General features: G+C 42.4%; 1 protein-coding gene across 3 annotated transcripts in view; it reads left to right on the plus strand.

Moving 5' to 3' along the window:
* Positions 1 to 13,499, plus strand: part of RPGR (retinitis pigmentosa GTPase regulator) — a 51,113-nt gene that overhangs the window by 22,484 nt on the left and 15,130 nt on the right. For all 3 annotated transcript variants that reach the window (XM_066619796.1, XM_066619795.1, XM_066619797.1), the window contains 4 exons: positions 780 to 965; positions 2,883 to 3,069; positions 3,701 to 3,807; positions 5,668 to 5,733. In XM_066619796.1, coding sequence (XP_066475893.1) covers positions 780 to 965; positions 2,883 to 3,069; positions 3,701 to 3,807; positions 5,668 to 5,733 — 546 coding nt within the window. The remainder of the gene's footprint in view (positions 1 to 779; positions 966 to 2,882; positions 3,070 to 3,700; positions 3,808 to 5,667; positions 5,734 to 13,499) is intronic.

Genomic DNA, 13,499 nt, shown 5'->3' on the forward strand with positions numbered 1-13,499 from the left:
GCAATCTCCTACCACCTCCCTCTCCCCACCACTAGTTTCAGGGAGAAAATGCGTTAGTGCTCTTCTGCGGGGGGAGGGGGGGAGCAATTTGGCAAAGAGAAAATACACCAAAAGCATGCTTTCTGGGGAGTCAGTATCTGTGCAGTCTGTGGTAAAAAAAAAAACTGAATGGGTTGCAGGAGGAATGAATGTTAGGCATGTGATGTCCCTGCTACTTTTCTGCAAGGATAGGGATCTCTGTCATGAACGGAGAGCCTCTCTTACCCAGTTTTGTCATTCCTCCTTCAGCCTATCTGAGTGTAGTTATTCTTAAATGTATACATGCGGAAAACATCTTTAATTTTAAAGAATACATTTCTTCATGTATGCTGCTATGATGGATGCTGCCACATCCAAGAAATGCCAACGTTTGTTTAGTTACTGTGTATGTTATTTTAATGACCAGCACTTCTTATACATAATAGTGTTTGAAACATGGCAGCTAAAACTGCAGAGGAGAACCAAGTAGTGGGAAGTGTTTCACTAAATAGTAACAATGCCAGAGCATATCAGCAAATTAAAGAAACAAAGCTTTAGTTGAATGTCCTTAATGCCTTTGCTTTGCCCTGGCACAGAAAACTACAATACTTATATATTATATATATACTGAGGACCTGTAATTATGAATGTTCTGAAGTCTATAGCCAATCATTAAGAAAAATGCTTCATGTTTAATCATTTTTCTTTCTTTCATAAAAGACGAATGCAAATTAATGGCATCTATTATGCTTGTACTACAGGCTGCCTGTGGTGGCTGTCATATGCTGGTTTTCGCCACACCGAGGCGTAAAGAATCAGATGAAGTCTCTGTGCCAGACCCAAATGACCACTGCTTAGCTCCTGTAATCTCTGAACCGGCTGGAAATACAATAGTAATAGACACTTTGCACCGAACCTTATCAGCACGTATGCGACGAAGAGAGAGGGTACATTTTTTAAGTACAGCACATCTGATAAAATTCAAAAATGTGGGAAGGCACCGCACATACTCGCCTATAAGTCAATCTCACAGATAAGTCGAGGGCAGGTTTTGAGGCAAGAATCATAGAATTTTCTATGACCCTTGGATAAGTTGGGGTCATAAACTTAGGGGGGTGTCTGATTATAGTTTTGTCTGATTTTACCCTAGGCGAGATCCTGAAAAATAACCTACCAGTAATTGTTACCTGACAGTCTCTAATTTATTAAAAAAATATAGTAAAAAATCATAAGATTAATTTTTATTCATAAACTTTTAAATTCTGGTCTTCACCATCTTTTTGTAAACACTGTCAGAGAGTAAATGCACTGTAAGCAACATACTAATAGAATAGTGGTTCCCAGCCTGGGGTTCATGTACCCCTAGGGGTACTCAACAGGACCTTTAGGGGTACTTGAAAGAGAATGGAATAATGACAGTGCTCCAGAATGCCTTGCAGGGCCAGCAAGGCAGGAAGGGAGGTAGCTAGTTGACTGTGAAAGCCCCACCAATTTTTGGTGATCAATTCATGTATGAACCAGTGATTGAAAACCAGCACAGGAAAAAAAACTAAAACATAAAAAAGTGATCTATCACTCAGTGATCTATTAAAGAAGTGGGGTGATTCTGGGGAGCTGGTTCAGCTCTGCTCTCTGTCTTGGGGGGATGTGCAAATGGAAACTGGTGTCTACTGCTCTAATCAGTTTCCTGGTCAGTTTCCCTGAGTGGCTTGTAAATAGGGGGCAGAGAAAGAGGGACAGTGGGGAAGGGAGAAGAGAAAGGCGGCACAGTGGGCGAGGAGAAGGGGGAGAAAACTTCAACAGAGTGAAGCCTGGTGGAGGGGGCTGGGGCTGAAGGGCAGAGAGAAGCAGGCAGTGCAGGAGTGGGGGCGGGCAGGAGGGAGGGAGGCTGTGTGGGGGACTCCCCCCCTCTCTCTCGCTCGGAAGAAGCAGATGCAGAGCTACAGAGTGCATAAAGAAGCAGCCCTCCTGTCTCTCTCCCCATCTTCAAGCCTTTCCTGGGAGTAAGCCCCATTGACAATAATGGAACTTACTTCTGAGTAGGCATGCACAGGCTTGGGCTCAAAGGCTGCCATCCTATGTGCACTTTCCTGTGAGTAAGCCCCATTGACGACACGCATGGGACTGGGACGTGCTCCAGGCTCCTGCTCCCTCGCTCCCCCTTCCTGTCCTTGCGAAGACTTGCAGGGGTGGAGGAGGAGGAAGTCAGAGCCGCTGAGGAGACCAGGCTTGGGGAGCCTGAGCGGGCAGGACTGCAGTGCCCAGGAGCAGCGAGGAGGAGGGAGCGGCAGGTGAGCCTAGCAGCTCTATCAGGCTCCCGGATCGAGGTGTGGAGTTGCATGCTTCCTAAGCGCTAGGTGGGGGGGCGGGGGCGCATCACCCTCCCCAGCAGCACCACTGCTGCTCCGCAGCGTGCCTGAAACAACCCTGACCCCAGGTGGCCCCACAGATAAGGTGAAGGGTTGATTCAGGAGCGATCTGTTGGGACAAATTTATCGCCCTATAGGCAAGTATCTACGGTATTTAAAACTGAAGTGTCGGGAATGCTACTTCTTTTCCTGGGAACTTTCCTTTCAGTCTTTATTTTATTCTGTGGGATTAATTTTTTAAAAATATTTTCTTGAAACATTTGTGATGAAATTTAGTAATCATTTCTTTTCAGAACATCCTCCAAGATTTGAGATGAAGAAAGGGGTAGTAGGAAGGGGAGGCAGGATCTTGGTTCATATAAGACTTGCATTTCAACCAAGGTTTAGCTGAGAGAGATTAGAGAGCAAGATTATTGTTTTTTAAAATTTCTTTCTCTATTGGTTATCTTTACATCACTTGAAAACTACTCTGTTTTCATTTGATCCTTTAACAAGGAAAGGTCACCTGAACCATTGAGTCGACTGACAAGAACACTTCCGCCGCTGGGAGAAGGCTCCCTAAAGCCTGCATCGTGTGTCAGCAGCAAGACATCTCTGCTTGGTGTATCCCGTGTAAGTGATTCTGACTCAGAGGCAGCTGGTGCATATAAAGAGATTGAATCTGTTTTGGACCATGAAACTGGTGAGCCATGTTTTGACCATCTATATATTTATTTTGTGTCTATAAGCATGCTGTGCCTCTTAAACATCAAAGATTCTTAAAACTGCAATGCAATTGTTGCAAATGGCCTCAGCCATTGTTTTGATTAATCAGCTGTTGTATAGTAGTGGATGCCTTAAGCCTGGAAAAGTGCAATAAGCTCCTCTACGTCTGCTGTAACCCTACATTTAGGGGGGGAAAGGGGGAACTGAATGGTAACCTTTTCTTTCCAACTGTGCATTTTAGGACCAAAATGAACTTAGCATAGGAGGCCTGTGAACAGGCCTTCCATATTTCTTGAAAATATTTCTTGCCACTACAAGGGGACACTTTGGATTTGGATCACAGCAGTGTGGAAGGTAGGGTTGGCCTCCCCCCCCCCCCATCCCTGTGGGGCAAGCAAAGTGTGCAGGAAACATTATGGAAAGGAGTCTCATTCATTCAAGCTTTTTACTTTCCTTCCGTCCTTGTACTTATTGAAACAAGACTGCTGTTCTACCAGTTAGGACTGGCAAGAATTTTTATCCTTTCTTCAATAATATATTACTATCCAGAACTCAGTTTCTCACAGAAAATATATTTTTAAGTATGTGTCCTGCATTTTGTTTTAAAGGAGATAAGAAAGAGGAGACTGATGTTACAGAGGAGAGTTCAACAGAAGATGACTCAGATGAGAATGAGGGTCAAACTCTTGGGAACACAACAGATACATTGAATATGGTAATATATGTGCTACTGATTGTATAGCTTCAATAGGTTTCTTGTAGCATGGCTGTCATACCACATATATTGATTTGACATTATCAAATACAGCATTTCTGTGTCCAGCAGGTATCAAAATATAGCTTGGTTTGTGGCACCTGTTAAGACTGAGAAGAGAGTCTCACTGCACATCTCTTGCAACCTGAAGCATGTTCCAAGTGAAGCATGTACTCCTCTAGAACACCCTGGCTCATTTTTTGTTAATGCTTAACATGAACAGTGGTGGTGGAGATTGATTATCCTGATAATTTTTGGTGCTTTGCTAAAGCACTAGGCCTTTATGTTCTGCTGTGTTAATTAAAATGACAAAACTGCTGAATTTCTGCTAAAAACAGTATTTATGTATCTTTTTAATGCTTATCTGATTTATCAAGTCAAGCCCATATTGGGTTGTATCCAATGATACTGGTCATGATTACAGTAAATTTAATTGAAATTAATTGAGCTTTAAGTTAGAACATAGGAGCATAAGAACAGTCCTGCTGGATCAGGCCATAGGCCCATCTAGTCCAGCTTCCTGTGTCTCACAGTGGCCCACCAAATGCCTCAGGGAGCACACAAGACAACAAGACACAACCTGCATCCTGCTACCCTCCCCTTCAACTGGCGTTCTGAGGTAACCCACTTCTAAAATCAGGATATTGCACATATATATCATGGCTTTTTATTGCACATATATACCCATGATGAACTTTTCCTTCAGAAATTTGTCCAATCCCCTTTTAAAGGCATCTAAGCCAGATGCCATCACCACATCCTGTGGCAAGGAGTTTCACAGACCAACCACATGCTAAGTGAAGAAATGTTTTCTTTTGTCTGTCTTAACTCTCCCAACACTCAATTTTAGCAGATGTTCCCTGGTTCTAGAGTTATGTGGGAGAGTAAAGAGCATCTCTCTATCCATTCTATCCATCCCCTGGATAATTTTGCATGTCTCAATCATGTCCCCCCTCAGGCGCCTCTTTTCTAGACTGAAGAGTCCCACATGCTATAGGTTTTCCTCATAAGGAAGGTGCCCCAGCCCGGTAATGATTTTAGTCACTCTCTTTTGCACCTTTTCCATTTCCACTATGTCCTTTTTGAGATGTGGCGACCAGAACTGGACACAGTACTCTAGGTGTGACTTTACCATCGATTTGTACAACTGCATTATAATATTAGCCATTTCATTCTCAATCCCAAGCATAGAATTCACCTTTTTCACCACTGCCGCACATTGGGTCGACACTTTCATCATGTTAATCTCAACTAACTTGTCTCACTGATTTCGCAATTTACTTGTCTCATTGGCACTTAGTCATGACTGACTTTCTTTGGATACAATCCATTGCACATTCTGGATTTAGTCAAGATTAAATTGAACATTTGTTGTGGCGCAAGTTACTGTTTATAGTCTGAACAAAAAAAGATGCTTCTGAGGAATAATCCACATGTATTGTGAAACATGGGTAGTTGTGGTGGGTGACTCCCAGTGAATTTGGAATATTCACATACAGGGTTTTCAGTAATACATACCTCCATCTCAATCAGCACCCTGATTTCTGCCCTTACTCCTCAGATGCACTGTATTTTAGCTAGTTTCTGTATTCTGATATCATTAAATGAGTTCATTATTCTTTTGGAGGCCCTCTTGGTTAGTATTTAGGTGGTATGAAAAAATATCCAGTTAATTCTGGATGAATGTACAATGCTTCCCATTTCTTTGGCCTAAGGCTCATTGTTTGGGAAATCTTCTAGTAAAAAAGCAGACTATATGAATGTAAATCAAATGTTATTGTTAGTCAATTTTAATTACTGATATTAAAAATAAAATTTCAGACCCATGTGATGAGACTGAATCCCAGTGACCAGTCATTACATATACAGCCAGTTGAAAAACAAAAGGTATGTTACATCTGTATTTTATTTAAAGGTTTGTTTTTCATGGCTTAAATTAAAATATTAAGTTTAGTTGCCCAACTAATTCATTAATTACAGTAAGTGAATTCTAAACATTTTTATATTAGTTGTACAAAAGTACATTAAATGCATCTTTTGATTCAAGCAATGCATTTAGGGCAAAAATTTTTGACAGAAAAAGTCATTTCTATGCTTATGCTGGAGAAAATATTACTCTATCTTTTTCCAAAATACCACCATTGTTGAACAATTCACTGAAATTGGTTAAAACCAAGAGAGTTAGGAAAAGCAAGTAAATTGTTCAGCAGAGCCAGTCTTTTCTAGGGCTTTATTTGTTTTGTATACCTTTTAATTTTCTTGTGTGTTTAGATATTAAGATAATTATTCTCTAAAATGGCTCTTGGAAATGGACTACTGTGCCTTTATGTAACACTAATGAAAAGACTGGTACTCTGAAAATATGCTGGGATATATTTTTGCACAGTCCTTTCTGTTCTGAACTTCTTTCCTACTTTCTATAGTAGTGAAAATAAGACAAAACATGAAAGTTCAAGTAGAGGTACTGTGCATTGTGAACTTCTGAAAGAAAATGTGGTTGGCACTGTTTTGTTTAGAAAGAAAACTCACCATGATCCAGCACAAAGAAAGCTCATTGGATGCTCAGTGATAGACTTAAATACATACTCAAGTCTCTCTGGAATCAGTGGGATGTGAAAGCATATAAATGTGACTGGATTGTGCCTCAAATATTTGATTTTACTCATTATCAATTCAGAATGTCAATTTGCAGGAAAATAAGTTATTAGCTAACAACTTAGAGCCCAGTCCTGAGCTCGGCGCTCCAGCTTTTTGCTAGAGTGCACTGTTGCAAACGTGCTGCAAGGCATGTCTGTGATGCTTACTGCTGGGCCAGCACCTGTGCTAGCTCAGCGCTGGGCTAGCGCTGGGCAGGTGCCCTTCCTCCACTGCTCGGTGGTCTCACAGACCGTGGCATGGTAAGTGAGGACGGGGAAGGGGGTGGGGAGGAGGCGTTCCAGTGAGGGGGGAGGCATAGGGAGGGCAAAGAGAGGGTCAGTGGGAGGCGTGGAGGTGGGGCCGGAGAGAGGGCGGGTGGGAGGCATGGTGGGGGAGGAAGCGGGGAGGCAGGAGGCGGGTCCCCACCGCATCCTGTCCATTCATGTAGGGCTTGGCGGCCTACATGAATGCCTTTACGAGCCCCACTGCGGGGCTGCTTCCTTTACCTGGGAGAAGGGGACAAAAGTCCCCTTCTCCCAAGGAACCGCCAGCAGCAGGCTGAGGCGCACAGGATGCGATGGCAGCTGTTCTCGATGCCGCTGCAGCCATGCACACCACGCAGCCCAGGATTGGGGTCTTACTTTTTGTTTTGCCATGAATGTGAATCCTCTATCAGACTCTGAATTCCAATCCCATTTTACAAATGTGGCCTTCTTCTACTTGCAAGGACTTCAGTGGGAGAAGGAGTGAGCATACAAGCAACATGGTATATACATAAAACAATTCCATTGAACAGAATGAGTGGAGAAACCCCACTTGTGTGTGTCTGTGTGTATTAGAGTTCTGAAACAGGGCAAATACACAGTATATATACATAAATGAAAATATAAACCTCTTATGAATTACAGAACGTTAATGTGTAGATGACCAGAGAAAATATGGCATTTATATTCTTTCATTTTTTTTGCATTTCCTTAAAATAAACTTCATTTAAACCTTTCTTCCATCTTGTTAAGCTATTTATCCTTTGTGTGTGGGTGTTCTGGTTTTGTTTGCTTTTTTCAGTTCTTAATTCTCTCCTTTCTTTCATTTTTCCTTTTGCTTCTCATATGGAATAGAAGAAAAATAAAAATGTGAAACTGAACATTAATGGTAAGAGTAGGTTGAAAGGGTCTGACCTTTCCCATATTCAGGAGGGTTTGGAATCATGTGATGCATCTTCCCAGGTGATGCCTATACGTTCAGAATCTTTTGAAAAGGATCCTTATTTAGAAAAAAGCTGTTACGATGCTTTTGTGAGGAAAATCAAGGCTGATAAAAAGTATGCAAAAAGCAAATCTGAACAGGCCCTTAGCGTTAGTGCACTGAAGTTAGACAATCAGCCAATAATTAAAGAAGAATTTAAAATAGCAAAAAGGAAAAAAGTTGATGAACGACATTCTAGTCCAGGTCAACAAGTGATACTATGCAGCCTTACAAGCGATGATAAGATGGGAAAAAAATATGTAAATAACCAGGAAAATAAAACAGATGTTAAAGCAGTGAAATCTGACAAATATGGGAAAATATATGTGCAAGGTAAGGAATGCAGGGAAGAACAGAAAGAATTTAAAACGAAGGAGAAATTTATTAAACAAATAGCAGTAACTGTGTCATCCTCATCAAGTGAGGAAACGGACAATGACTCTGCAAAGTATGTTCTTCAGATAAACCAATATAATTATGACACAATGATTAAGAAAGAAATTAATGCAGAAAATAGAAATATTAAGTGGGAAGAAGAGCAAGGTGCCTATAAAGAAAGAGAGAGTTTTGAGAATATAGAGGGCCAGAGTGAAGACAAGACAAATCAAGATGATGAATTAGATAAGGATATCAAGTTAGGAGGAAAAAATGCAGAAAGTGTGCAAGAGAATGAAGAAAGTGTAAAGATCATGGATGAAATGGAAGAAAAAGAGAAGCAAGATGCAAAAGTTGATAGCATGCTAGAATCTGGAGAGGAAGAAGAAGAAAATGAGCCTATTAAAGACAATGAAGAAGATTCTGCAATCACCGGAGACAGAAGTGAAGAGTTAAAAAGTGAGTTGCAATCTGAAGCAGAAAATGAGGATGGACTGGAGGTGGAAGAAAATCTTCAAATAGGAAGCCCTGAAGGGAGAGATGACCCAGGTACTGAGCTGCAAGAGGGTGAGGTAATAGCCATGAATGAGGAAGAAAAGGAAGAAAAAATTGAAAGCCTCAAGGGGGGTGAATTTGTGGAGGAAACAGAAGTTGCAGAGGATGAACAAGAGAGGAATGAGTACATGAAGGTAAAAGAAAAGGAGAGGAGCACAAGTGAAGATGGAGAACCAGAAGAAGGGGATAAAGAAAGCGGTAATGAGGAGGATGAAGGGGAGACTGAAGAAAATGGGGAAGAGGATGAGAAGGAAGAAGAGGTAGTGAAAGGGGAAGAAGAAGAAGAAGAAGAAGATAGGGAAGGGGAAGAGGGGGAAGAAAAGGAAATTGTGGAAGAAGAGTGGGAGGAAGGAGGGGAGGAACAGGAAGGATGGGGAGTGGAGGAGGAGGAGAAAGGTGAGGAGGAGGAAGGAGAGGAAGAAGAAGAAGAAAATGAAGAGGAAGAAGAATCTGAAATTGAAGAGTGGCAGGAACAACAGAGTGAGAGGGAAATGGAGGAGGAAAGTGAAGAAGAGGATGGAGATGAGGAGGAGGAGGAAGAAGAAGAGTTTGAAGAGGAGGAGGAGGAAGACGAAGAGGAGGAAAAAGAAGAAGAAAGAGATGAGGAGGAGGAAGAAGGAGTTGAGGAAGAAGATGAACTTGAAGAACTTGAAGAAGAAAAAAAGGTAGTGGGAAAAGCCAAAGGTAAACAGCAAGAAAGTAATAGAAGCAGAAAACAGGAGACAATCAATAAAATAAAAAGCTCAAAACAAAGAGTGACATCAAAACAGCATGTTGTTAATGGAGTGCAACATTCCCAGCAATTCTGGAATAATGTGCTACCTCACTATTTGACACTAAAATAACACAGGCTAACCAGGAGATGGATTTGAAATGGAGTACTGTGCCAAAATAGGTAGTTATTATTTTTTGAATAGAAAACACATAGCTACAGTAAGATTTTATAGCATTGCTTCTGTCTCTGCTTGATCAATCTCTTGCATGCAGTGGCGGAAAGGGAAAGGTGACCAGAATAGGAGATTGCTGACAGCCTTCTCAGAATTTATATCCAGGGTTAATGACTGAATGCTGGTGGCCAAAACCGGGTGGGTTGGGTGTGTTGATTATTATTTCTGTTATGCCTGGTTGTGGATTTCCTAGAAGTATCTGGCTGGCTACCATTGAAGACAGAGTCTGGGATCCAAACACAGAGCCCTGTATGTGTGCGCAAGGTGTTCTCATCTGTCTGCAGCTTCTCCAAGAGTATTAGAGGCTGCTCTAAAGCAGTTTTTCTGTGTAGTTTTTTAAGGGACATGAGTATGGCAGTGAGAAAATGGAGTTTGAGCTGATGTGGACAGAGAACCTCTGCCTGCAGTTCTTTAGACTCCATCAAGTATACTGGACTATACAGAAATTTAGTCAGATTTAGCAAAGATCATAGTTATGCTCTTATGTTCTAGTTATTGGGTTGTCTGTGGTGCAAATGTGTCTTTGGAATCTGCTTTATCATCTAACCATTTAATATAGAACTATTTACATATTTTGTATTGGTAAATACAAAGAAGCAAACAGAATGTGCTAGAGGATGAAAAGAGAATTTATATATGATAGCATGAATGCTGTATATAAAAAGATAGTTTATGTTTTCATTTCTTCCAGATTCCCATACACATTAATGGCTTTGTTCAATTTAACATGTTTTTGTGCCTTATATTAATATTTTAATAAAATATTTAAAATAACAGAGTAAGCTTTTTAAAAAATATATTGCAGTCATTCTTTTTTATTCATATTAGGTGTATGTTCGTATAGCATTTGGGGCATGCTGTTTTGTCCAGATGTGCCCATTTGCAGCCTCTGCACTCTGCTAAACTGTACACATAGTAGTTTTGCTTAATATTTTCTGGGTAGTGTTAAGGCTGCAGGTTTGTTGTTCTGAATGACTTCACATTCACCATTCACTTTGGATGGCAACCATGGGTCTACCTCAGATTGTATCTGGTCCCATACATCTGGCAAAACATACTTGCAAGTAACATGCATGTCCCTTCAAACAAATGCAGTAGGAGGAGGAGGACATCCCCTATTCTCATCCCTCAGTGAATGCTTGGAGTTGATGGAAAGAAGAGATGTGGGTTGAAGTTAATCAGGGAAGGAGGCAAGCAGTTGTGTGCCTGCCATAGACCTGCCTGGGGCAAATGCCCCAGGCGCTGGCTGCTGGGATCCCGTGGAAGCCTATCTGAGGCTCCTGACGAGGGCAGAAACTGTGCTTCCGGTTTGCCGAAAGTGCAGTTTTTTAGCGCCAGGGAACCTCACAGAAGTTTCCCTGGTGTGGGAGGAGGTTGCTCGAGGCTCCATGAGCCTATGTTGAATGGGGGGGGCGGATTTCCGCCTGGGGGGTGGCGATAGCCCATGGGGGGGCGCCATCATGAAGCTTTGCCCCAGGCATGGGGCTGCGGAGGTCTGCGGCTGCAGTCAAGAGAGAAAACTTTGCTTCATAAGTATTATCTTCATGTTGTCCTTGCAACAACCCTGTAAGATAAATATTAGTATTCCATATCTCAGGTGGGAAGCTGAAGTTTAGGAGAGAAAGTGGGTTGTCGAAGGTCACGGAGGGAGTTCATGACAGGCAAGATTTGAACTGGGGAAGTCCTCTAATTCATACCTTAGCCCAGCCATTTTCAAGCTTTTTCAGCTCACGGCACACTGACAAGGCACTAAAATTGTCAAGGCACACTACAGTTTTTTACTTACATTAAATTTCTACATTACAATTAATCTTAAATTAATAAAATTAATACAATTAAATCATTACATGACAAAAAAATTCACAAGAAGCTAGGAAAGGGATGTATATGTGGTTTCTGGAAAGGAGGAAAAAATGTTTTGAAGTCATTGAAAACATTGAAAAATGTTGAGAAGAGGAGAGAGAAGTGCCAATTGCCTGCTTGTGTATTTGAGAAAAAAGAGTGCAACCAAAAGCCCAATCCTATGCATGCCTGCTCAGAAGTAAACCCCATTATAGTCAATGGGCTTACTCCCAGGAAAGTGTGGATGGGATAGCAGCCCCAGAGCCCAATCCTATGCATGCCTGCTCAGAAGTAAGCCCCACTGTAGTCAATGAGGCTTACTCCCAGGAAAGTGTGGATGGGATAGCACCCCCAGAGCCCAATTCTATGCATGCCTACTCTGAAGAAAGCCCCATTACAGTCAATGGGCTTACTCCCAGGAAAGTGTGGATGGGATTGCAGCCCCAGAGCTCAATCCTATGCATGCCTACTCAGAAGTAAGCCCCATTATAGTCAGTGGGCTTACCCCCAGGAAAGTGTGGATGGGATAGTAGCCCCAGAGCCCAATCCTATGCATGCCTGCTCAGATGTAAGCCCCATTGTAGTCAATGAGGCTTACTCCCAGGAACGTGTGGATAGGATTGTGGCCCAGCACCCTTCCTCTAAAAGCCCCAAAGTGCAGGGAGGGTCGCTTTGGGGAGTTGCAGGCAAACTGGCAAGGAAAAGGGACTTTCAAGGACCCTTTTCAGCCAGCCAGTTCTTAGGTTGGGGCCTCAGCAGACTCACTCTGCTTGCCCGCTTCTGGATCCCTCTTCTCACTCACTCAGCAGCTCCCACCTCCTGGCTCCTCCAGTCTTCTCTGGTTGCCCAATCAGCAGGCAGGCAGGCAACAACTGCCTTCTGCCCAACCCTATGCATGTCTACTCAGAAGTAAACCCCATAATAGCCAATGGGGCTTACTCCCAGGAAAGTGAGGGTAAGGTTGCAGCCTGTGTCGTGCGCAGTAGCAGGAGCAAGCTCCAAGCAGACTCCTCAGCTGCTGTGTGGGATGCAAAGCAGCTGTGACCAGCCCCTTCGCTGGCTGCTCCCTTCCTTGTGCTGCCTGCTGCATGAGGCTCAAAGCAACCGCTTCTCCCACAGGTGGGCACGCTGCTGCCGCCTCCCTCCTCTGATCTTGCGCTGCACACCTGAGGCAGCTTTGTGGCACACCACTGTGCCGCGGCACAGCGGCTGAAAACCCCTGCCTTAGCCTCTTAGTCACTGTGCCCCACAGCTCTCAATGAAGGATTAGTATTCTGGACTTCTTGATAGCTTCTGGCCTGACCCTGAAGACAGGGTTCTTCCGAGGTAGACAGGGTTCTACCGAGGCTGCCTGATGATATTGGTTCTAATTACATAAAATGGATTGAGGTCCATGATTTTACAGGTGAATATTGAAATTTTGCTATTTAAAAGAATGGCAGTTGAACAAATCATGTGCTTTACTCCTCAGTTAATTTAGTAATTATATTGTATTCATAACAGAATACAATAGTAGCAAACATCTCTAGTTTACTTTCTGTTTTTTCTTTCCTGCTGATAAAATATTTAATCCTCCTGGACTGAAAAATTTGAGCTAGTTTCTATTTTAATCAGGAATGTTAAACAAGCTCTTCATTCTAGGCAACAAGCATTCCTCTGCCTCTTCCTCAGAATTGCAGACCATTAAAAAGCTGATACCTAAAGTAAATGGATCTCCAGTTTTTCTTAATACATTAAGTGGTTGTTACTTGGTAAGAATGGAAGGTTTAAAAGTACATTTTGTACATTGCTTTTGTCTGCAAGGTTGTTAATTAAATTCAAAACAGATTTAACAATAATTGCGCACCCTATTAACTCACTGCTTCCAGCAGAAGTTTCATAAGCAGGCTAGGGCCAAACTAGACATGACAGGGAGCAGTAGCTATGTCTGCCTCATTCACGTACAGGGTAAGTAAGTAAGTACTTACAGGATAACGGGGTACGTATGAGGGTCTAAAAAGAGAACAGAAACCCATCTCTCTTCCCCACCTTTCCTCACTGCAACCTGCTGCT

Source organism: Tiliqua scincoides, chromosome 3 (assembly GCF_035046505.1).
Source record: "Tiliqua scincoides isolate rTilSci1 chromosome 3, rTilSci1.hap2, whole genome shotgun sequence".
In the NCBI taxonomy this organism is placed as follows: domain Eukaryota; kingdom Metazoa; phylum Chordata; class Lepidosauria; order Squamata; family Scincidae; genus Tiliqua; species Tiliqua scincoides.